This window comes from Microplitis demolitor, chromosome 3, assembly GCF_026212275.2.
Source record: "Microplitis demolitor isolate Queensland-Clemson2020A chromosome 3, iyMicDemo2.1a, whole genome shotgun sequence".
NCBI classification, from domain to species: domain Eukaryota; kingdom Metazoa; phylum Arthropoda; class Insecta; order Hymenoptera; family Braconidae; genus Microplitis; species Microplitis demolitor.
In genome coordinates, this window is record NC_068547.1 from 14363403 (window position 1) to 14388831 (window position 25429).

General features: G+C 35.9%; 1 protein-coding gene across 1 annotated transcript; it reads left to right on the forward strand.

Moving 5' to 3' along the window:
• The first annotated feature begins 9128 nt into the window (after positions 1–9128).
• Positions 9129–10988, forward strand: LOC128667440 (ATP-dependent DNA helicase PIF1-like). Its single transcript, XM_053737367.1, has one exon. It carries the CDS (start codon positions 9384–9386, stop codon positions 10713–10715), a length of 1332 nt encoding a protein of 443 aa, XP_053593342.1. The 5' UTR covers positions 9129–9383; the 3' UTR covers positions 10716–10988.
• The last annotated feature ends 14441 nt before the right edge of the window (positions 10989–25429 follow it).

Sequence of the window (25429 nt, forward strand, 5' to 3'; positions counted from 1 at the left end):
AGCTTATATGCTCTTGGCCCATTTACAAATATAAATATTAGCACGTGTAGTAGTGGTAGTAGTCGATGGTAGTTATAATAGAAACCATGATGATAGTGGTAGTAGTGGTAGAGCACGTCCGTCCACGGTGGTTGCTACAAGCCAAGAGACCGATAGCTCGTCTTCTCTGGCCCTCGTACCTCTTCACTCAGGCTGGCCAACCCCTAAAACCAAATTTCGGGACTCGACCGTTGCGACCCCAGCGCGTCAGTGACTGCATTTTCTACAATATTTACAGTTGTTGAAAAAGGAGAGCGGATCTTTCGGCGCAAGTCAAAATTAAATTTAAATTACAATGCAGGAGCACTCCACCCCGTTACACGGGCTTGAAAATATTTTTGTATGCCATGTGTTCGAAAAAAATCGTTTTTAAGCATTTTCTTTCTTACGATATCTCACTAACGAATTAACCGATTTTGATAATTGTGACGGCAATCGACGTATTTTATTGAGTTCTAGAGCTGATTAGATCTTAAAGTCGATCGTATCAGTCGTTTTCGAGAAATCAATAAAAAACTAAAAAAAAAAATTTTTTTTTTTTTCGTAATTTGCCAATATTTTCGAGTCTGCTTGATCAAATTATCTGAAATTTTTAGAAAAGTTGATGGCCAACAAGCTCTTGCGACTGCCGCCTTAATCATCCAAATCGGTTCATTAGTTAAAACGTTATAGAGAATTTACACACACACACACACGCGCGCGTGCACATACATACAGACGCTCGGATATCATTCTGAAAATAGTCAGAATAGCTTTCTAGGACCTTAAAACGTCGACATCTGATGAAATTTCGATTTTCGCAAGTCGAGATGAAAACAATAACTTCCCGAATTTTCAGAAAATTGTCAAATATCTTAGCGGGAAGTTAAAAATCTGTCTGTCATTAAAAAAATGAATGTAAATCGAAGAATGCTTATACGTGATTTTTGGCGAAAGCGAATAATTTACAGCTTCGGGGTACTAAGAATAAAAAGTCACAGCACTCAAATTTTAGGGTTTTGTTGGGACAATTTGTTGAATAATTATGGATGATGTTTTTCGGTTATTCTTTATATCTAAAGCTATAGCAGATTATCAAAATATCCTTCAATATACGAATTTTCATCTTTTTTTTTAATCAACATTGTCGCTTCGAAAAGAATTTTTTTATTAAAAACTACTAACTGTGTCGTAACTGATTTTTTGAGTCTAAATTCGAAAACTAGACACTTGAAGCTACAATTTTCTTTATCGTTTTTACTCTACAACTATTCCCCTCAGAGTTACAGCATATTGTAAATCACTAAAAAAATTCGGATTTTTTTTTTAAATTCCTAAATTTTCGTGATTAGTGTAGATCGTTGATTTAATAAGAAATTGTGTGGGTAATATAGTAATCGAAGCATTGTTGCATTAACAATCTATGATTTTGTCAACTTTAGATTTTTAATATATCCTCACGGTATCGCTCTTACAGCAATATTTTTATTCAGCACAACAATCATACTATAAATCGAAGCACAGGATTACAAATTGTAAACTATCCATTACCATACATGACCATAATTTATGTCAAAAAAATTTAATTTGACACAAGAAATTTAATGAAACAAAACTTAAAAATTCACGAATTTAGAGATATTGACATAAGTTAGTATTGCTTGGCAAGTAGTGGATAGGGGGCATTCAATGCCAAATCATCCTACCAACGGATTTTGCATCTCTGATTTAGCTGAAATTGAGTCACTTTTTTGTACCCCTAGAAAAAGGTTTTTATGAAATTTTTAAATTTTTTCATCCAGCCAATCGAGAGATATGAGTTTTTTAAGATTTCGGGGATTTTTTTTTTTAATGACCATAACTTATTTATTTATTTATTTATTAAATTTAAATGCCAAGGCATTGGCCGAATGGCAAAATTACCAAATATATTAAGAATTTAAATACACGTAAGTATGGAATAAAATAGTAATTTGAATTGTCTAGAGATGTATAGTACAACAATATTACAAGGATTTACATTTTTACATTACTAGCAAACTAATGAATTTACTATTAATTAGAATTAAATAAGTATGTCGGTAGGACTTTTTACAAATTGAAAAGATTGTTTCAGGATTTCCACCTCACAGTTTGCTTTCTTGCTCAAGGGTCATAAAGAAATTGAACGCTTTAACTTTGAAACTTTCCAGACTTTGTGATTTGATGATCTCAATTGGTGATTCTCTCCAGAGCTGAATAACTGTTACGACAAATGAATGCTCATAGATAGATGTGGCAAAATTAGGTATTTTGAATGGGACATTATTATACTTTTCTGCCAGTCTATCCGATCGCCTGATGTCTTGGTCTTCTTCGACGAATAGGCCTCTCAAGAATTTCAGTTCACCGGATTCCAGAAGTTTGTAAAAATAACAAGCCAAGCAGAACATTCTTTTTATTTTAACGTTTAACCAATTTAAGGAACGTCTACGAAGAGTGATATGCTCATCACGTTTCAAATCGAATATAAATCTGACAACGTTGTTCGTTAATCGCTGTAATTCATAATCCAGTCTTTTCGATGAGTCAATCAGCGCTAGAGAACAGTATTCGATAATGGGAAGAACAGTAGCAGTTATTAATAGTTTGCGGGTAGATTTGAAAAAAATATTTTTCCTATGTTTCAAACTATTTATTGTAGCATAGACTTTCCGAGCAGTGTGAGCGATCCGAACATCCCAGGAAAGATTAGTAGATAGATGGATTCCTAGATGTTTGGTAGAATTTACATATGGGATGACATTTCCACCAATGATCATCTCAGGAAGATCGCAATTCTCGAATGATTTTAGTTTTCTATTGCTTCCTAATATCATGACCTTTGTCTTTTGGAAATTTATTTCAATTCCATTTTCCCTAGCCCAGTCAGCTACAGCCTGAGCATCGCTTGTTAATTTATATGCTGCATCCTTTAGTTGCAAAAGTTTAAAGTGGAGATATACATATTTGTCATCGGCGAAAAGACCGTGCGTAGCATACTTCAAACATTTTGCCACACCATTAATTACAATTAAAAACAGAATAGGACCTAAAATGGATCCTTGTGGAATTCCAGACACGCACTCAGTACTGCCACGGGTCGACGTGCTTAACACGGCCGATGTTGTTGCAACGGTTTGTTTTTTTTCACTGAATGGCTCCTTTTGTGGTAATCACTAGCCGTTTACAATTCAATGCCACAGTTTGATAAAATATCTTTCTGTGAGTTTTCTCTTTTTCAGTTTTCTCTTTTCAGCAAAATCAGGAGTTTAGCGACTCAAATAGCAACAAAATAAATTAAACATGGCTTTCTCATCTCATGATAAATTATCCGCATTGGATTGGCGTACGGATTATGCGGGACCAGTCTGCATGGGAGGGGAACCCCATGGTGATCCAAAAACAAAAACAATAACAAAAACTAAAACAAAAACAATCGAAGACACCAGGGTATCATTATCACTATCATCGACAACGACCAACACCATGCTCTGTCGAAGGAGTGCTAGAGTGGCAAATCGTGTTGTTGCAAATTTGATCGCTGAGCCCCCTGGTACCCCCGTTAATCGTCGGCACGAGAATCGGGAAACGTGGACGCGCACGGGTAAAATCACGCGACCAATTGATGTAGAAAACGCGAAATGGGAAACACTTAAAAAAGGTTTATTAGCAAACGCTACAAATTTATCGCGGGGCACAAGCCGACGTTTGTGTCTAAGGGTCGAGTAACTTTGCCTACGGTGGGCTCGCAACACAAAAGGAAACAGTAGAAGGACTCGGTACGCGAAACGAAATTCCCCCCCCCCACCGCCTCAAATCCGACAGAGAGAGAAGGAGGAGAAAGAGGATTTAACGCTAATGGTCTACGAGTCTTGCAGGTAAACTCGCGAAATGATAAGGCGGGAACACTGAAGACAGGTGCCTTGTGGGAGGAGGAACGTATTGATGTCCTTCTTCTGCAAGAGCCGTACGCAGTGGTGAATGAAAAGTGCTTTAGAATACCTGGCTTTGGCAGCAATGTACAAATTGCTGCTTCAACTGGGGAAAGGCCATTTGCGGCCATTTGTTTAACAAATCCGTAATTCAAGATGATTCACATCTCTCAATTAAGTACAGCACACTGCGTATGCGCTCAAATTGTAGGTCCAGGCATTTCTCTCTACGTGGTATCGTCATACTTCCAGTGCTGCGAAGAAATAGAAATCCACATCACGCAACTAGAAAAGGTAGTTCAGGCATTAAAGGGAAAAAGGGTATTATTTGGGATGGACGCGAATGCTAGGTCTATTGAATGGGGACCAGAAACAAACGAGAAAGGAGAGAAAATGGAGGATTTTATAGACGATTATGGGTTAGAAATTTTGAACATGAAAAGGGAGGGCCCAAATTGCATCAACCTCAGGAGAATCTTACATAGACGTCACCTTACCTACCCCAAAACTTGCATGGTACGTACGAAATTGGTCCATCAAACGCGAGTGAGTGCAAAGTAACGGCCACTATGTGATTAATATCAGCCTTGGAATTCCAAGAGACTGGGAGGGCCTCGATGGGGCTGACCTCAAGCGTTTCAACATTGCGTTCGCCGCTTCGGAGAAGTTCCATGGAAAACTATCGGAACTTGCAAGAGTGAATCGAAGGTCTGGCGCTGGAAACGGTCGAGGACGTGGAAAGGTATGCCGTCGCACTCACTAAAACCATTATAGAGTCATGTGAATTTGCTATCCCGCGGAAGAAGCCGCACAAGAAATCATACCCGTGGTGGACCGGAGAACTCACGAGAGAAAAGAGAGTGGTCTGCAAAGCTAGAAGGAGATACCAAAAGGAGATGGAGGTAGATAAAAGGACAGAACTAAAAAAGACATATTTAATAATTTGTAAGACGTACTCAAAACACGTTAAAAGACAGAGAGAAAACAGTTGGCGAAAGTTTGTCACGTCGAACGCTAACAAGGAGCACTGGGGCATCGTTCATAAGCTCCAGGCAGACAAACACTGAGTTAACAGAGAGCTCACCATACTCCAGCGTGACGGACAATCCACAGAAAGCTTTAATGAAACAGCTAGTTGCTTTGTCAAGACACAAATTGTAGACGACAAACCAGAAGAAAAAACGGAAGAGCAAAAAACAACGCGAGTAAATTCAGAGACGCCACCGGGTACCACGGACGTCGATCTATTCACTCCGCGCGAACTTTACAAAATTTTTAAGACCCTTAAAAATAAAAAACCACCCGGAACGGACTTAGTGGAGAATGAGGTGATGGAAAAGGCGGGAGTAATTTTGTCAGGGGAGTTCTTAGAACTATACAATAGATGCTTAGAGTTAGGAGTTTTCCCAACGTCATGGAAAGAGGGTGGGATTATCATGCTCCTTAAGAGCAGTGACAAAGACGCGAGTGTCCCCAAATTATACAGGCCATTATGTTTACTTTCGGTGTTCGGGAAGGTATTTGAGAGACTAATTATGTCGAGACTTACCACCATAGTCTTAGCTGGGGATAAGATCTCCAGTCAAGAACTTTTGGCTTTATGGCCAAAAGGTCAACTGAAGATGCAATCGTTGAGATGCGTCGCTTGCTAAATTCGACAACAGAGAATCTGGCAATCGGACTTATTTTCAATATTTCTGGCACCTTTGACAGCGTGTGGTGGCTACGAGTACTTGAAGGATTGAAGAAAAGGGAATGCCCCAAAAATGTTTATAGGATAGTTCAGAGTTACTTTGAAGATAGGACAGTCTCACTGTAATGGGGATTTGGAAAAGAGAACAAAAAGCCAACAAGGGGATGTCCACAGGGATCAGTATGAGGGCCTTTGTTTTGGAACATTATGTTCGATGATTTGCTTAAAGAATTAGAGACAACAGAACACGGGAGTAAATTTGTAGCCTATGCTGACGACCTCCTCGTCATCATAGAAGGCACCTCACGTGCCGATATTGAGAGAAAGGGGCAAGGGACAGTAGACTCGATACTGAAATGGTGTTGTTCCGCGAAACTTGCATTGTCGGAGTCCAAGGGCGAGGCAATATTCCTCAAGAGAGAGTACACCTGACGCAGTCCACGCAAGGACAAAGGTCCTTAACCCTATGAAGCAAAGAGACAGAAAAAGCCCAAGTATGATTCAAAGCCACCGAAAATCGTAATAGGTAAAACAAAAATAGCATTCAAAAAGAGCGTTAGATACTTAGGGGTACATTTCGACCAGGACCTCAAACCAACTACACACATAAAGACAAGGCACGCGAAATTAGATAAAACTTTTGATCGTTTACGCCGTCTCGCACGGACTGAATGGGGACTGCGCTTTCCGGCGATGTCCACTATCTACAAGGGCTACTTCCTGCCTCTTGTCACTTATGCGGTAGCAGGCTGGAGTGACTTATGTGTGGTGGAGAATTGGAAGGCTCTTAGGGCCCTGCAACGTCGAGCCCTGATTACGATGACGTCTTCATACAAGACGGCATCGTATGAGGGACTTTGTGTAGTTGCGGGGGCAGTGCCCATTCAGCTTGTGATTGATGAACGTTGCGCCCATTACAATCTCCACACTGGCAAACAGGCAACCCTTGGAAACGCGACCGTGCAGCCAGATAACAAAGAAGACCTTGTCTCCCTCAGGAAAGAAACAATTCGCAGATGGCAAGAACAGTGGTCCACAGCGGACACCGGACGAATGACATTCAATTTCTTCCCCGACGTTACTGAACGTCTAGCGAGCAAACACATCAGCCTTAATTTCTGGCCTACCCAGATTTTAACCGGTCACGGCTATTTTAAGGATAGAGTCTTCAAGTACGGACTCGCAAAGATCATAAATGCTCCCAATGCAACAAAGGGTAGGATACCGTTCAGCACTTACGGCTAAAATGCGCCGAGTTCGAGCCTCAACGTGAGGTGCTCCAGAGCATAGAAGGGTGGGTCGTGGAGTAGCCACAAATCGGGCGAGTTCTTGCCGCATCCCCAAACTCCTTTAAAATTTTTAATGGTTTCAGCAAAGATTGTCTCCGCCACTAACTCAGCAGCCAGTTTCAACACCGAGAGGAAGGAGGAGAAGACTACTAGATCGCGGTTCAACTGGCATCCACCCAGTTGTTGTCGGAGTATCTGTGCACGGGTGTGCAGAACTCGCGATTTATGAGGACTCTGTGCATCCCGGGTGTCAGTCCGAAGTTAGGTGTGTGCGTGTGAACGTGTTGAAGCACGCCATCTATTGGTTTAGTTACCCCACTCTTTTCTTGAATATCGCATCTTCTAACAGGCTTGAACTCGTTTTCCTTTGTTTGTGACGTCATTCGACAAGTTTGACCTTGTTCTATAGTTTGGGGTGGGGGATCCTGGTCTGAGCGCTGAACTTGAGAGCTCCTATCCAATCAGTCTACACTGAGAAGAGTTGAAGTAAACAGTTTGCGTGCCAGAGCTTGTATTTATGGCTGAATTAACTGAAAGTGAAAAGATATTTCTTCGCAATAATTACCCTTTTGCGGAAAGTTTTGAAGATCTTATTGAAGAGTTTTTCGGTGACGTGCCTCCTCCTGAGTCTATTGGTAAATTTATTGACGATATACTTGCGTTCGCGAAAAACACGGAAATAATTCACAGTGTTCGATTAGAAGCATCGTATATAAGCTGTCACGACAGGAGAATTTTGTCCAGAAGATTAATAAAAACTACTGAAAAGTTGGTGAAACTGGAAAAGCGTATAGCAAATAAATAATCACGATGAGTCGTTCATCAAGGTATGTAGTAATCATTATTTTAATAACCTGCTTTATAGTCGTTTGATGATAATAACTAATTAATTAAATTACTTTTCCAGACCCCATGTGTGTACGGATGTATGCTTTCATGATGCGCAGATCGACTTCGAGGATGTAATGGACGACGACAACGTTAATGACTTTGATCGTCATAACGAAGAACAAGAAAAATTTAAAAAATTGGCTGAACAAAAAAACGAAATCGATTTACAAGTGAAGCATTGGAACAAATTATTACTCGGCTTCAAAGATCGCCGTGAATACGAACAGGCTTGCCATAAAACTACGTTCATGTTAACCAAGCTATTGTTTAACGCTAACAAACAGCATGGAACTAATAATTGATTTTGTGGGTTTCAAGATGCCTGATGTCAAATTTGTGATGAAAGAACTGTGTGCTACTGATATTTATGATAAAGTGGGTACATATGAGCTTGCACGATGTGAAAATTGGTTGTTTGAACCTCCTTTGGATCAAATCGATGTTGCTGTAATGCAGAAAAGTGTTGATCACTGTGGACATCAACATTCAATATTATGGATAGCTGGTTTGCTACCATGTGAATTACAGAAAGAAATCCTTGAAATTATGATACTTTCTTAGAAAAAATGAGATTTTTCTCACTCTATCAAAAGAATGATTTCTTGAAATATCAATGTCCATATTATGTCGATCATTTAAAGAAATTGGATTCTTCATGCCCATTTCAAAATGGCCAAGAGTTCAAGATATGGTTCTGGCATTTTTATGGAATTCAACCAACCTACGAGAAGTCAGTTTGGATCTTCAATCAATTGAGGAATTTACTGTATTTGGATGATCGAGATATTGCATGTCTTGATGATACATTTATTCTTGAAAAGGCAGCCCAGCAAATCGATTTCGCTTAGCGCAAACGACCAGAAGAATTAAAAAATAATGAAAAATTGATTGGCTATGAAAGGTGTTGGGATCATTCTATATTCAACGATGACATCCCCGATAGCTTTGCATGTCCATTTAGTAACGATTGCTCTAACTGTAGTGCATTTTTTTAGGTTAAGAAAAATATCTATAATTTATTATGTATTTGAGCTTATGTACGGCTAGAGTGTATATTTTTTTAGGTTAAGGAAAAAAATACTATAGTTTATTATGTATTTAAGATTATGTAAGACTTAAATGTATATTTGAGGTTATGAGTAAAAAAACACTACATATCAATATAACAAAAGTTTATTTATTTGTAAATGTAAGTTTATTAATTAATACGGGTTCAATCTAATATATAAAATTCTCGTGTCACAGTTTTCGTTCCCATACTCCTCCGAAACGGCTTGACCGATTCTCATGAAATTTTGTGAGCGTATTGAATAGGTCTGAGAATCGGCCAACATCTATTTTTCATCCCCCTAAATGTTAGGGGTAGTCCACCCCTGATTTTTTTTTTTTTATTTTTTAGACAAAATTTTTAGTTTCTATTTTTTTATGATACAACATACAAAAATACATACAATCCTTAATTTTTACCCTTCAACTATCAACCCTCATTTTTTATTAGCCATTTTAGTAATTTAATCATTTTTTATCTCCGGTCGCATTATGCTCGCAGTTTCAGCTGGACAAGGTGGGTTCTTCTTTTTGGATGCACCGGGTGGAACTGGCAAAACATTCGTTATTTCGCTAATTCTTGCTGAAATACGATCAAATAATGGCATCGCATTGGCCGTTGCATCATCGGGCATTGCAGCAACTTTATTGGATGGAGGTAGAACAGCTCATTCAGTATTTAAGCTGCCACTAAATATTCAGAATAACCCTGACGCAGTATGCAACATTAAGAAACAATCGTCCATGGCCACTGTGCTGAAACGGTGTAAAATTATTATTTGGGATGAATGTACTATGGCACACAAATATTCACTTGAGGCGTTGAACAGGACATTGAAAGATATTAAAAACAGTGACAAACTATTTGGCGGAACTCTGTTGGTCCTTTCAGGTGATTTCAGACAAACACTTCCAGTCATTCCACGTTCAACATACGCTGATGAGATCAACGCTTGCTTAAAATCATCTCCATTGTGGCGTAATGTTGAAAAATTACAGCTAAAAATAAATATGCGCGTTCAAATGCTTCAAGATCCATCCGCTGAAACATTTTCAAAACAACTCTTAGATATCGGTGATGGAAAAGTTGCTATAGATGAAACTGGATACGTAAAATTACCGACCGATTTCTGCACAATCGCTGATTCGCAAGATACTCTCATTGAACAAATATTTCCCGATGTACACACACGGTACATAAATCATGAGTGGCTTGCAGAAAGAGTGATTTTAGCGGCAAAAACTGTAGACGTTGACAATTTAAATCTGAAGATACAAATGTTGTTGCCAGGGAACTTGGTATCATATAAATCTATTGATACAGTTTGCGACGACAGCGAAGCAGTAAATTTTCCCACAGAGTTTTTGAACTCACTGGATTTGCCAGGCATGCCACCGCATAATTTACAATTAAAGGTTGGATCTCCAATTATCTTGCTTCGTAATTTGAACCCGCCTCGGCTGTGCAACGGTACGCGATTAGTCATTCAAAAATTAATGAAAAATGTGATCGAAGCCAGAATTTTAAATGGCAAGTTCAGAGGTGAAAATGTACTCATACCACGGATTCCTATTATACCTACAGATGTGCCAATTCAATTCAAACGTATTCAGTTTCCGATTAGATTGGCATTTGCAATGACTATCAACAAATCCCAAGGTCAAACGATGTCTGTTTGTGGATTAGATTTGAGAACACCATGTTTTTCACACGGACAATTATACGTGGCATGCTCTCGAGTGGGTAAACCATCCAGTTTGTTTGTGTTAGCTAGAGATGGACTAACAAAAAATATTGTTCACGCTATAGCATTAAGAGATTGATATTGTTTAATAGTGTTACTGTCGTAATTGTTTAATTAATGGTATATAATTTTAAGGAATCAATTATAATAACTTAAAAATAATGTTTGCCTTTTGTTATTTTTATATTACCTCATCGTTCACAGCGCTCCATGCTTATTTCACGCATATACCACATTCTTACATATATACAATATACATATTCTAACATACATACATACATACTTACAATAAGTAAGCTATTTTTTGTCTACACAAGAAATGACTAGGAAATTATTTATTTGGCAAAACAACGTTTGCCGGGTGAGCTAGTAATTATATAAAGTTTATTGATTCTTTGTTTAAATCGTTCTCGATCTCTTACTGCTTGTTCCCATTCTCCTCTTCTTGCTTGCTCGTGTGCAAATCTCCATACCTACATGTAATATATGGTTGGCGTTGGATTAAATTTAACAGTCTTCATATTAGTTTTCATACGATACTGCTTATAAGATTATACTCGACTATACGATCATGTATAATGAGACAATAAGCTGATGTCTGCGCATGAAATTGATTTGTAGATTCATATTCCAGATAAATGTTCACTGGTCTAGATTTTATCGATTCGTTTTGTTTCGAGCAATCGATAACATACAGTGGTGCTTGTTCCAAAAATTTCTTCTTCGTTAACAGTGGCTCAGGTTCTTTGTTGTAGTATGAAGTTTGAAAACTTATATGCATGTCATACAACAGAGCATATTAATTGTTTGTAATGTTGAGGTTTAAATTCCCATAAGGATAACTCTGAGAGTTTAAAGATAATTTTATATATCTGATGTTGCAGTGATCAAATACGCTGGCATTTTTAGTTGCGTCATTTTTTCTTGCTGTTTGAAATCCAAGTGTCACAAACCGTGGTTTCTCGAGCTGCGTAGAAGTTTTAACTGCTCAAATGTGCTTCGAAGTATTTGGTAATAGAGGATAGTCGTATAGCTTCCAAGCACGGAAACTGATTGAGATAGCTGGATCACTTGTGATATAATTCAGAACTTCAATTTTTTGTTTATCAGCCATAGTAACATATGGTACAACCCACCCGATTTGTTGCAACGTAATTTTAACAACTTCAGCATGAACTCCAGCAGCAGGTGTCGCCTCAACGTAAGCATTCAAATCAGCATTTGATCTTATTGATATTAATTCATGCTTTGCATTGATGACAACTTTATGGTAATCTACAGCAAATCCAAGCAAAAGACTCAGTGGTATAGGTACATCAAAGTAGTCATTGTCATTGTGTAATTTGTTTACAGCTTCACCCATAATCCAGCCTGAGTTTTCGAGTGTATTTTGTTGAGCTGGACTCAGTGACGTGTATCCTTTTATGAGACTTGTAATACCAACATTTTTATTACGATCAATCTCAACACCATTGAGCTCGTAGCGTATTTCTTCAAACATATGACAGACTGTCATGATGACCATGTGAGTAGTTGCACTTACAGCTGTACCATCAGACTTTGTGAATTTCCCGTACACATGTAGTGTACTTTTACTTGGAAGTAGACAGAAATCTTGATGTTAAACGGCAATTCCTATTTCATCGCTGTTGTTGAATTTTGATGAAGCATACGGGAGATGAGCATGCGCTTCATAGTGCGCAATTGACTCATCAAACATAATTTGTCGTTAAATATTTAAGATTTCCGCCGCCATGGTCGTATACACGTCAAACAACAAAAATAAATTTTTATTTTCTTTATTTTCCACGTAATTTTAGTCCGAGGCTCTGTAAAAACTGAGCGTTCTGATGTGTTAACGCCTTGTACGGTACTCGGCGACTGATGTTGCTCGACCATGCTGCTATCTTTTTATAGCCAGCAACACTTTTTGTCTCATACACGATACCCATTGTTTTATAGACTTTATATGCAGTCTCATGATTATCGTCTCACCTCTGAAATTAGCCAGTTTTCCGTCTTGATCGACAATTCTTAGGCTGAGATTCTGTATTGCTTGTACGGCGATTGGTAGATATATGACGTGAGATGGCAATTCAACAGTCGTATATCCGGGTGGTACACTCGAAAAAAATTGATGAATAGAGTGAACTTTGTGCTCATTTATGTAAGCGCCTGATGGAATGTTGCACTCAACTCTCAGAGCATTGAGTTTTAATATCTTCACTGGTAAATCTGATGAGTGAGTTTTATGTGGTGTCAACTTTCGGTTTGTAAATCCCAGTAGTCTACCAATAGAATCTTAGGGTGTAAAATTTACAAATTGATCACACTGAATTTCACTTCTCAATTCATTATATTGGTTCTTATGCTGATGCTGAGTCTTTGTAATTTCTGCTGAATATATTTTTGTATGTCGGTTATCTCGTAACTTCCTATTGTTATCATCGAGACTCTGTCTTCAACAGTTTCATATTTTCTAGCTTCTATATTCTCACTCATTGTATTATTATTATTTTCAGTTACTGAAAACATTGTTATCAAATTTTGTAATTATTGCTACCTTTCTTTAAGCTCTTTTTTTCTTGACTATTTTTTTCTCATCAACATTATTTTTATCATTTGTATCAATTTTTCCGACATCCATATTATCCACAGGATAAGAGACATAGAATTTATTAGCACCAACATCAATATTAGGTATTGAATCAAATGTTAATAACTCTACAAGTCCCAGGACATAATTTTTATTTGGTGATAATTCAATTGGAGGGAAGTAGTTGGCCTCCAACCTGGATGTAGATCCCTTTAACGTTAATGTGAATGACTCAGTCATGACTGATGTGCTCTACACAAAGTCACATCAAGTTATAGCTGTCCAGTGAGAAATTTGAGACATAAATGTCCACATATAATTGTATCAAAATCCTGATATCTTTTGTGATTATATTTCACGCTACCAACATCGAGATACTCTATAAGATCTTGTGGTGGTTGTAAATTACCAAAACTGTCAAAATAAATAACTTTATCATTATTTTTCTCGTATGCAACCCAATGAGTACCAGGTCCAAATTTATCTTCAAGATTAATAATAGCTGATTCATTTTTTCTTGGTCCAGTTTCAGGTAAATTATTTCTCATAAAAACACCACGAAAATATGGAATTTTTAGAGCTTTAGCGTATTTCAGTAAGTCGATGTTTGTAAGTGCTCGATGTGGTAGCTCTACTTGTTTTTTGGCTTGCATCCTCAGCCTACTGGATATGGTCTCAAATATAAACCCATACCACGTCTGTAAGGCCTCAAGTATAAACCTGTACCCATGGATATTTACTTCATTTTCAAATTATGACGTTTGCTTTCTTCCAATCGATTTTTAGCAGCACTTGCATTATTTACAGCTTTCGCTATACCAGCAGCACCCCCAGCCAAAGCTCCTGCTGCACTCAGGTCTGCAAAAAGTGGTATCAAAAATGGTAGTACACCACCAACTTTGGATGGAACCGGTAGAATTCGTGGCAGCCGAATATTTTTTTTTCCCACCAGATTTTTTAATAGCCTGACGATCTCCTTTCAACGTTATTTTGATTGGATCACTTTCAGGAGTCATGGAATTTTTGGCCGCTGTGACAACTTGTCTTAGTGCTACTTGTCTCTTTACACTAGTCTTCCTCTTGCTAGTCTTTCTCTTACTAGTCTTCCTCTTGCCAGTTTTATTTCTTCGTAGGCTTTCTCTTACTAGGCTTTTTCTTGCCAGCTGTTCTTTTCTTCAACCCCATTCCGAATCTTTTTTTCATCTTCATGATTTTATTTACACTCCACGCAGCAGCTTTTTCACCAATACCAGAATCTTTTGCTTGATAACGTTGCCACGCTTTCTCAGCAAGTACTTGATCAGCCTCGTGACGTGCCGCTAAATTTTCGCGATTATACGAATTTGCGATATCGTGTTCTTTACACGCAACGTTCAGAGGATTAATTACGGGATCACCACGAGCTAATCTTTTGGCTAGCTTTGTACCTGGTCCACAATACTGGTATCCAGGTATGTGTAGTTCAACTGGTAGCTTATTAATGAGACGGTTTATGAAACCTCTACCACTGGTCTCTACACATGTGCTCTCTATAGTAGCAGCAGTATGACTGACTTAAAATGATATAAAACATACTTATAGCTCGCTTTATTGCCAAACAGTGTATGCGCTATATTTTATGGTTCATCAAATTGTGGAAAAACAAATGCTCTGCTCTCACTCATCATACACCCCAATGGCTTGAGATTTGATAATATTCATCTCTACTCCAAATCTCTGAACCAACCGAAATATAAATTTTTAGAATCACTACTTGAACCAATAGAAGGTATTGAATTTTTTACATTCAACGAGCACGAAGAAGTACTGAAACCTGAAGATGCAAAACCAAATTCATTAATGATATTTGATGATGTTGCTTGTAAAAAACAAGATCATATCAGAGCATACTTTTGTATGGGTCGACATAAAGATGTTGACAGTTTTTATCTCTGTCACTTATATACATATTCCTAAGCATTTGATACGTGACAATGCAAATTTTATAGTTCTCTTTCGACAAGATGAAATGAGCTTGAAGCATGCGTATGATGATCATGTAAATACTGACATGTCATAAAATTTATTCAAAGACTTGTGTTCAGCATGTTGGAATAATGTTGATGGTAAATATGGTTTTTTATTACTCATGCGGGATAAGTGGTATCTTAACGCCCGCTAATGCGGTTGAAAAAGAGCTGTTTGCCCATTTTTAATTACGCGTGAGTTTTTTCGGAAATAAAACTGCTATTTGAGTGCGACAAGTTTACTTGGCGCACGCAAATTACACTTAGCACACGCAAGCTGTCTTTGTCGCACACAAATTGACTGTGAAAACTACTAACATTCAAATAAATAACAAAACAAAAAAACAATCTAACTGTCAATATTAAAAAAGTAAGGTTGACAGTTAACATCACGATATCACAAAAAAGAAACCAAAAATGGAAAATAATCCTGACCTGATCCCCAAAACCCCTGAAAGTGCCGATGAAGAATTTATACCACCAGAAATTTTGGAAAAAGCTACTGAGGTGATTAATAATCTAACTCCTGCGAAGTCAAGACCGAAGTACGAAGCAAGCTACTAAAAGTTTATTTAGTGGCGAACATCAAAAAAAATTAAAAGCCTGTCGGAGTCGGTTTTTCTGTCGTATTTTTCTGAGCTTGCTGAAACGAAGAAGCCATCAAGTTTGTGGGCAACGTACTCCATGTTGAGAAGTATGGTTGCTATTAAGCACAACATTAACATTTATGATTATTCAAGATTGATGGCTTTATTGAAGCGAAAAAACGTAGGCTTTGTAAGCAAAAAAGCTTCAACACTAAGTGCAGAGCATATTAACCAATTCCTGCGTGAAGCTCCGGACAATCAGTACTTGGCTACAAAGGTTATTAAATTAATTACGTACATAAAAACACGGTAGGAAATTTAATTGAGTCCGTGTTAAAATTTGGTGTAAAAATTATAAAAAATACACTAACAAAACTAATATTTATATAATATAGTGAAAATTTCAGTCTTTATTTTCAAAATTTTGACTCTAGGGTCAAAGATACGCGGATATTAATAGGGACATTTCTTATAGAAAATTTAATTTTCTACAAAAAAGGTTTCTTACTATTTTTTCGTATCTTCAATACTTTAGCCGCAACAAGTACTTTAAACATTTTGAAAACTATAAGAATAAATTTTATAATCAAATTTGTTACTTTAAATTCAAATTTTGATCGAAAAAATAAAGACAGAGCTAAATTGATAAAGACCCTTCTTATAGGAAATAAAAATCTCTATAAAAAAGGTCTGATATGATTTTTTCGTATTTCCTATATTTTAATAATATTAATAAATTTTTACTTCAAAATTTAACACTGTCATTTTACACCAGAGCAAAATTCTCAGAGCCTATTTTTACTCCAAAATTTTTTCCAGTGCATGATCTAGAATTAAAAAAAAAAATTATTTCAGGTAGCTTTAATTTTTGGAGTGCAAGGTGCATGTAGACGGGGTGAATTAACAGACTTAACCATAGACAACATAGAAGATAAAGGAGATATGGTATTAGTTAAAATTCCATATACAAAAACTGGCAGACCTAGATCATTTGTTGTTACCGATGATTTTTACCATATTTATAAAAAATACGCCAATTCACGTCCGGCAAACTTAGCTACAAAAAGATTTTTTGTAAGCTATCGAAACGGTAAATGTACATCACAGAACATCGGTATCAACACTTTTGGGAGTATGCCGAAAACGGTGGCAACATTTCTAAAATTAGTTGATCCTGAGTCGTACACTGGACATACGTTCAGAAGGACTTCAGCTACTCTGTTGGCTGACTCTGGGGCAGATCTTCTTACCATTAAGCGACACGGAGGATGGAAATCCAGCTCAGTTGCCGAAGGCTACCTGGAAGATTCTGTAGGCAACAAAAAACGAATTGGTCAACGAACTGCGAGCACTATAACATCGAAGCCATCTACTTCAAGGGAGCAGCAACCACTAATTGATCCGGTTAATGAAATAGCAGAGGAAGAACCGATAGAAATGATGGTTACAGATAAAGAAAATATTCATTTGGAAATTTCCGATAAGATGCAACCAAAAAATTTCAAGAATATTAATTTTACGTTTTCAAATTGTTCAAATTTGACAATTTATTTGAATGATAGTAAAAATAATTGACTAATATAGGCCTCTTTGATGCCAAAAAATGATTGTTTCAAATAAATGAATGTTTATTAATGAATATCAATTAGTATGAATTTTTTGTAATTTATTTAGTTCTATTTTTTTAACTTTTCAATTGTTTATTTAGACTGGGGGGGCTCCGCCCCCCCCCCCCCCCCCAACCCCCTGCCGGGGCTTTGCCCCTGGACCCCACCACGGCTTTGCCCCTGGACCCCATATTTATACCCATCTGTATCTCCGCATTTGTAATAAAAAATAGTATGAGCAACTCGTGCGATGTTGTCGATTACCCACTCGAGCGAATGAACGCAATCGCCAACTTATCGCACTAGTTGCACAATATACTATTGTCGTGATTGACAAAGACAGTGAGCTAAATAGTGGCAGATATAAAAAATGGATTTGACTGTTTTATTAGTATAAATTAAGTTGTACTTGATAAACAGTCATCAGAGATTAAGTGAACTTGACATCAACATGAAGACCGAGGAGCGTCCAAAGCAGAGAGATCAGATATCTCAGACTAGTGATGCTATCCAACGGAAGCACAGAATGCTAAAGTTGGGTAAAGACACAGCTGAGAAAGCAATGGGTGAAATGTCCAAGCCTATTGTTACACCTCTGCAGAGTCTAGTCGAGTCGTCTAAGCATAAAATCAAACAAGAAATCAAGCAAAAAGTCAATGAAGAATTTAAAGATGATAATTCAATAGTGAATAATGATACAGTATTTGATGATGCTAGTAATTATGATAGTATTATCTCTAAAGATAGAAGTGGGACTCTGGAAGAAACACAAATATTTCCTGCTGCATCGAGTACCTCCGCTAAGCCAGTGAGCGGCGAAATAAAATCATATTTAGCTAAAGTGTACAGAAGAAGTAAAGATATTGATATAAGATATGATGTTCGTTGACGTTTTAATGATTTTTATATTGGTGATTCTGAAATAACTTTTGACGATAATGAGATTAGTATAAAGAATAAAAATTACTCTGTGACTCCTGGTTTATTGGAATTATTATTAAAAAAATCGCCGGATGATTCAAAAGTCACGCAGAATGGTAAAAATAAATATCTCGAAATTATTAAAATGACAAATACTCATAGAAAAAATTATAAACCAGATGGTAGTTTTTATGAAGACTCGACAATCAAGTATAATAATTATATTTCCAATTTTCTCCCTAAAAATGCAAACTTATCAAGAGGTAAAGGATTACCTGATTTTATGATTGCGAAAAAGTAAAAAGCACGTATGGATTATGTATACTGGGATGATCCAAATGAACTAGTCGACCATCTGCGTTTACTAATGGTATCTCAAGCAGCTGGAAATCCAAGTCACACCAATAAAATCATATCAATTATCGAAGAGCTACGAGAAGCGGGGATTATTTATTACTATCTGCTGTGCCAAATTTATGACACTTACTTGCTGACTGTTGAAGTGAAAAGAGCAAAAAAAAAAAATGAGTATTGATATATTTGGACGTTCGCTACCAACTGGTGCTGTAATCAATGGACTGCCAGGACCACCTGGACGAGAATTACAAGCAACTGTTGACGGACAGTATGATGTTGAGAGCAAGAGACTGTGTCATGTTGATAAACCTGCTGAAGATAGCGATGCAGCTACTGTAAAATTTACACGTGATCTTGTATATCACGAGCTTTCTTCAATGTATGATAGTATAAGGAATGATCAGTCTGAGATCATTTCACATTAACACTCTCAAGTGGTAACACTCGATTCAACTGTGAAGCTATTAAAAAAAGTAAATCAAGAACTAAAAGTTAAAATAAAACGTATAAAGTTACAAAAAGACTTAATCAGTAGAAATACACCGCGAATACAAGAATTGGAAACTAGAATTTTTGTCGACAATATAGGACAAGAAATCAGTGATAGCGTATGAGCTGCGACGACCAGCACGCAGAAATTATCAACGACGTCATGTTGACATACGAGTACTTGATAAAACTTGGCAAACTGATCTAGTTGAAATGATTCCTTATGCAACAGTAAACAAAGAAAACAAATATCTGCTAACTGTCATAGATATTTTTTCAAAGTATGCTTAGGCTGTACCAATTAAGAGTAAAAGTGGAAGTGATGTCACCAGTGCAATAAAATCTATATTTCAACTAGGACGTGTTCCAAAAAAACTGCACGTTGACCAAAGCAAAGAATTTTATAATAAAGAATTTCAAGAACATATGCAACGTAAAAACATCAACATGTACTCGATATTCAGCAACTTAAAGGCATCCATATGTGAACGATTTAACAGGACACTTAAAAAAAAAATGTGGCGTGAATTCTCTGCACGTGGTACCTATAAATGAATTGATATATTAGAAAACTTATTGGATACTTACAATAATACCAAACATCGGACAACTAAAATGAAATCTGCTGATGTAACTGCTGCTTATGAAAAAGAACTGCTGGAAAAAATATACAAACCTCTTCAAGCTCAGCAACAAGCACGAAAAAATAAATTCAAAGTCGGAGACAAAGTTCAAATCAGCAAGTACAAACATGTGTTTGAGAAAGGTTACATACCCAACTGGACGATTGAAATTTTTACAACTCAGACTGTGCAGAAAACAAATCCAACAACGTATAAGCTCGTAAACTATCAGGGTAATCCAATTGAAGGCGGATTTTATGCAGAAGAACTCAGCAAAGTCAAATATCCAGATTATATCGAGTGGAGAAAATTATAAAAAAACGCATAAATAAATTGTACGTAAAGTGGCTTGGCTTCGATAGCTCCCACAACAGCTGGATTGAAATATCCGATCTGTAAATAAACTTATAAAATACATTTATATCTATAAAATAAAAAACAATTTTTTCATTAGTATATAAATGTTTTATTCATTTTCATTTACACACATATCCTTAAAACTAATTTTTACATTGTTACGTTTTGGGAAATTACCTAAAATTAATTAAAAATAAAAATAATTTTTAATTATTTAATTTTATCCAGGTTTGGCCTCGTTAGAGTGTCTATAGACCCCTGGTGGGCCGTGGTCGTCAATTATTTTATTAATTATCAATTTTAATTGTTTTTCGCGATTTAAAGTATTTTCGGTGCCGGTTCCAACTCCATATTTTTATTATAGCAGCAGGTGAATGGATGAAAAATCGGCAAGAAATTTGAAGGAAACCCGAACTGCTGTTGAGCACTCAGGGTTATAGAACAGGGTGGAACTGCTAGTAAGCGCTCGCCCCTGGGTATTAATAGGGATATGGATAGGTCATAGGGTAGGTGAAAATATAGGGGTTGGCCAATTGGCACCCCACAATAAGGTTGAATTAATTTAGAATTAATTATGGAGTTTATTTACTATATAGAGAGCAGAGCAGAGGTTCAAGATCTAGGAGCTCTCTCCAAAGACTGACTATTTAGTCATTATAAAAATATAATAGAGCCAACAGAGTTGACAAAATGTTGACGCTGCATCTTAGGTTCCCAGTGAGAGAATCGTCGTGGCCCGGGTCTCATGTATCGTCATCTGTTTTGACTACCCGTGAGCCACGGTGACTTTCTCATCGTAACCGATTTCCGTTATATTGCGTAAAATTAATTTAATAAAAATAATTAATTTAATTTATTCAATAAAATATTACGGGAACGTAACACCTCCCGACTTAAGCAAGTTGCAGCGTTTTAAATGAATAACGATACGACTGAAAATATAATTTATGATTCGATATAATTCAAATAAATGTGTAATTGTCTCTATATAAACTAAAGTTGAATGATTAAATGTCTCTACATAAACCAAATTTAAAATCCATTTTGAATATAGTGAAGAATTTTTTTTCGCTTTTGAATTTAAACCTAAACCTGAGATGAGCTATTTTTGTATATAATTATATAATGTTTGAGTAATTGAAACTATTACTATTTTTATGACTTAAGTCATTAATGTAACCTAAATTGACTTCTTCCAATGCCTCTCGACATAAGTCGGTTACTATTTCTATTTTGAACATTTTATAGTATGGAATTCAATTAATTTTAACAAAATAGTAAAAATAACGAACTTTCATTTAACTGACCTAATTCGGCAGTCGAAATAATAATTGTGATTGATCGGATACGCTGACTAATATCCTAATTGTCACTTCTTGAAATCGAAATCTTGATTCTTGGTTGACTTGGTAACGACCTTTAAGGCGTTGATCAACGTAGTTGAACTCGACATTCCAACTGTTTCTGCTAAACAGTGGAAGTCTTCAAAATTAATAAAGATAAATAGCTCGACGTGTATAAGTTTGATATTTATACACGTGAATAAACTGGTTGTAGGTGGCTTGACATCACACGTAGATCTGGAAGCACCGTTACTGATTGATGTCGAAAATCTATTATTCACACCGCGGTGTTCTTCCGTCTGGCTCCGATGGCGATATTCGAAATTTGCCCAACCAACCCAATTACACCACCGGATTAAATCAGTTTCATAAAGTCGTATACAATGACTTAATAGCGTTTCGATAAAAATAAAATTGATATAATACATTAACATTAAATGATCTTCTGAGTTCTTTATGTTTAATAAGATTAAAAATAAATCATTAATGTCTAATCTCTTGCGGTCCAAATTAGCGCTTATTTTCAGGTATATAATATTACCATAATCAAAATTAATCTCCAATAATTTATATCTATCTGGAGGTACTTTTAATCTTATCTTACAGATATTATTTTTATATATATATTTATGATAAGACAAAATTGTAAACTATTTTTAATTTAAATTAACAGGTTAAATATACCTGTAATATCGAACATCGTATAAAATACATTTTTCATCAAGTTTGAGCCTAAAAACGTAGGACCACTAAAATTACCTTTTACATTAAGATAATAATGTTTATAAACTTTTTCCTGCCTTTCATTTTGTGGATTGTTTCCTTTTGAAACAACTCACAATGGCGAAGTAATTTTTGAGCCCAATGATTGACTGTCATTATTTCCTTCTTTACTCTCCACTGAGCAGTAAAGTAGTTCTTTATTTTTAATTGTTTTTGAATTCAAAAATTCAACGCGGTGATTTTTACACGTATGCTCAACTTTAAAAACTTTATTGGCTCGGGTTGGCATAATTTCACTTTCCGTGGTTGCGGCAACAACAAGCTCGTCAACCCGGTTGTTTAAATTTTCGGCTCTCAATAAACCTTGAGCAGACCGAACCGAATGAGCTCCTGACATTAAAAGTACAGGCAGCTCTTTATTGACATACGCGTGACTCGAACTATTACTCAGACAATTGAAATCATTCATTGGCTTCAAATTATATGAATTTTCAATTAAAATATTTATAAGTGGTACGTTTTCATGCTCAAGTTTACTCGAGTAGACTACTGTCCTAACACAAGCAGTGTTGAATTTATCAAATTTTTCCGATCTATTACAAATGTCGGAATTTATTTTTGAATTTAATTTTCTTTGAAACTCGCGTAACACGATTTCATTTTCGCGACGAGCTTTCAATTTTAGCGACTCAGATTCTACTACAGGTAGAATCCTGCATCCGTTTGATGCTTGCTCCCGAAACGCAAGTAATCGAGCTCGTAAATAATTTTGTTTTTCGCCCATCACAGTCTCTTTTAAGAAACGGGCTTTTAATTTTGTAGATTCCGATTCTACTACCGGCAATGGTCTACATCTGCTCGATTCTTGTTCCCGAAACGTAAGTAATCGATCTCGCAAACGATTTTGTCTTTTCATCAAGAGTTCCGTCTCCGATATCGAAACATTATATTGATAATTCATTTTAGAAGTCTATGATATTAAAATCATTGAAATGATTTGATCCTTAAATTTATATGATAATTATCATAATTTTTAATGCATTTTCATAAAGATATCTATATTGATGATCTAAAAAATTTGAAATAAGTTCACAATACATTTATTTGGACTTAAATAAATAAAAATTCGGAATTTAATTTTTCCAACTTAATTGTAAAGTTGTTGTCGCGAATCGCAATATAAAATATTCCGTTTTAAGCTAAATAAAGATCCGTGGTGGAAAAATATTTTGATTATGCTTCATTTGAAACTAATTAAGATCAGCTTTGAGACCTGATCGTGATATAGCGACTACATCTTGCTTTTACAGTATACCTGGACATACTCTTCGCTAAATCAGCGACGAGAATCTCGACTGATCCCAAAAGAAACTAAAGTGATTGTCAAAGAAACCATAATTAAAATATTTACCCAAAATATCCACGCAGTATTTTCCGCATAATAGTAAAATAATTTCTATCGCGTAATATATTCAAATATAATCGCGAAAACACCTTTAAAGTTCCGTAGCAACAATTTTAATTATATTTTTAAATATAAAAATAATTAATTCATAGAAATTGATTCAAATAAAATAAAACAATTCTCAAAGCATAATCGTTAGTTTAAATTATGTGTTTTGTAGTTCATCCAGCGGTGATTAAAGAATTAATTAGCTGCAGAAAATAAACAAATTTTCATGCACAATATAATAATATCGCGTAGATATTAATAACACTCGAAAACATTTTATTTATTGTCCGTAGCAACAATTTTTACCAATAAAACTGAATTAATTAATCGATTCTGACACTCATTTATTGAGGAAAATCAATTTTGATTTCGGTTCATGTATATTAATATCTCCCTAATACTAGTGCTCCGACGGCCGAAGGTTACACCATGTCAAGTTAAATGACATTGTCAAAAAGAATCATCTTACTTCCGGTGAGCCTCCAATGGTTTAATTCATCCAGAAATTGCAAAGTTACCAGTGACACGGCTTGCATCGCACAAAATAATTTTATGATGAACGATCACTTGGTATAGAGTTTGCGCATTTAAATAGTTCGTCGATACTCGTATTATTAGAATGAAATAACACATACTTAATGTTATTAAGACTCCAACGGTTAAATATCTCAACTGTTAAATTCTTGATTTTCATAAATCAAATGTATTGTAAAATTGAAATTCACTATTTTTTTAAATTAATTACACGAGAGAATTTATTTTTACAAGTCAAGTCACTAGAGAACATTGTCGATTAAAGTTTGTCACGTAGCGATTCAAACGTGAATCGCTGCGCGCGCTTTTCCATCTCGCCGTGAATTTGACAACACCTTCTAGCTCAAATCAAGCGCATTTATTTATGATAATTTATTATTATTTAAATATTTATATTATTTTGATAGATTGTTTTAGTATGATTTAATTATGAATTCATTGATATTATTGTTTATTATGTTTATATAAATGTTTTGATAATTATTTTGAATTTATGTACTTAATCGATATTTTCATTTCAGTCAGTAGCACGCGTGTGTGTAGAGCATATATAAAAATATCGACCGAAGGGAAAGTCGATATAGTGGGGATAAAAATCAATATTTTTCTCCAGCCACGTGATGCACTGAAATAATTATTATGTTATCGTTTAAAGAGTTAATAATTATTATGTTTATGTTGATAAATAAGAAATATTGTTTAATTCATTATTATAACATAACTCAGGCCGTTTAATGATTTTGAATATTTTATTTTAATTGAAAATTTCGGGTCCGAGGTCATAAGAGGGGATAACACGGGAGTGATACCCCTCCCTCGGAAAAATCAACGAAAAATAATGAGAGAGGACCGGGATTTTGTAAAGATAGTACGTGTTGTTGTCCGTGATTATTTTTGAGTAAATTGTTCTGGCCCAGTAGCCTTAATGGAATAATTACAGAGCTAAAGTTTGTTTAATTTGAATAATTAGTATCTTATTATATTAAATCAAAAGTATAGTTTGAGTATTGTTATGGTTAAATAGTTCCAGAAGTAAATTATTATCAACGCCGGTAAGTCAATTGTATCATCATTTGTTGCATCGGCTATCGCTGGTCCTTCAGTAAAGTTGATCGCGGTATTTGTTTCATAAATAATTGAACCTGAGTTATTGTTATAATGAGTTGAATATATTCGGCGTCCGTCAAGGCATTTGGG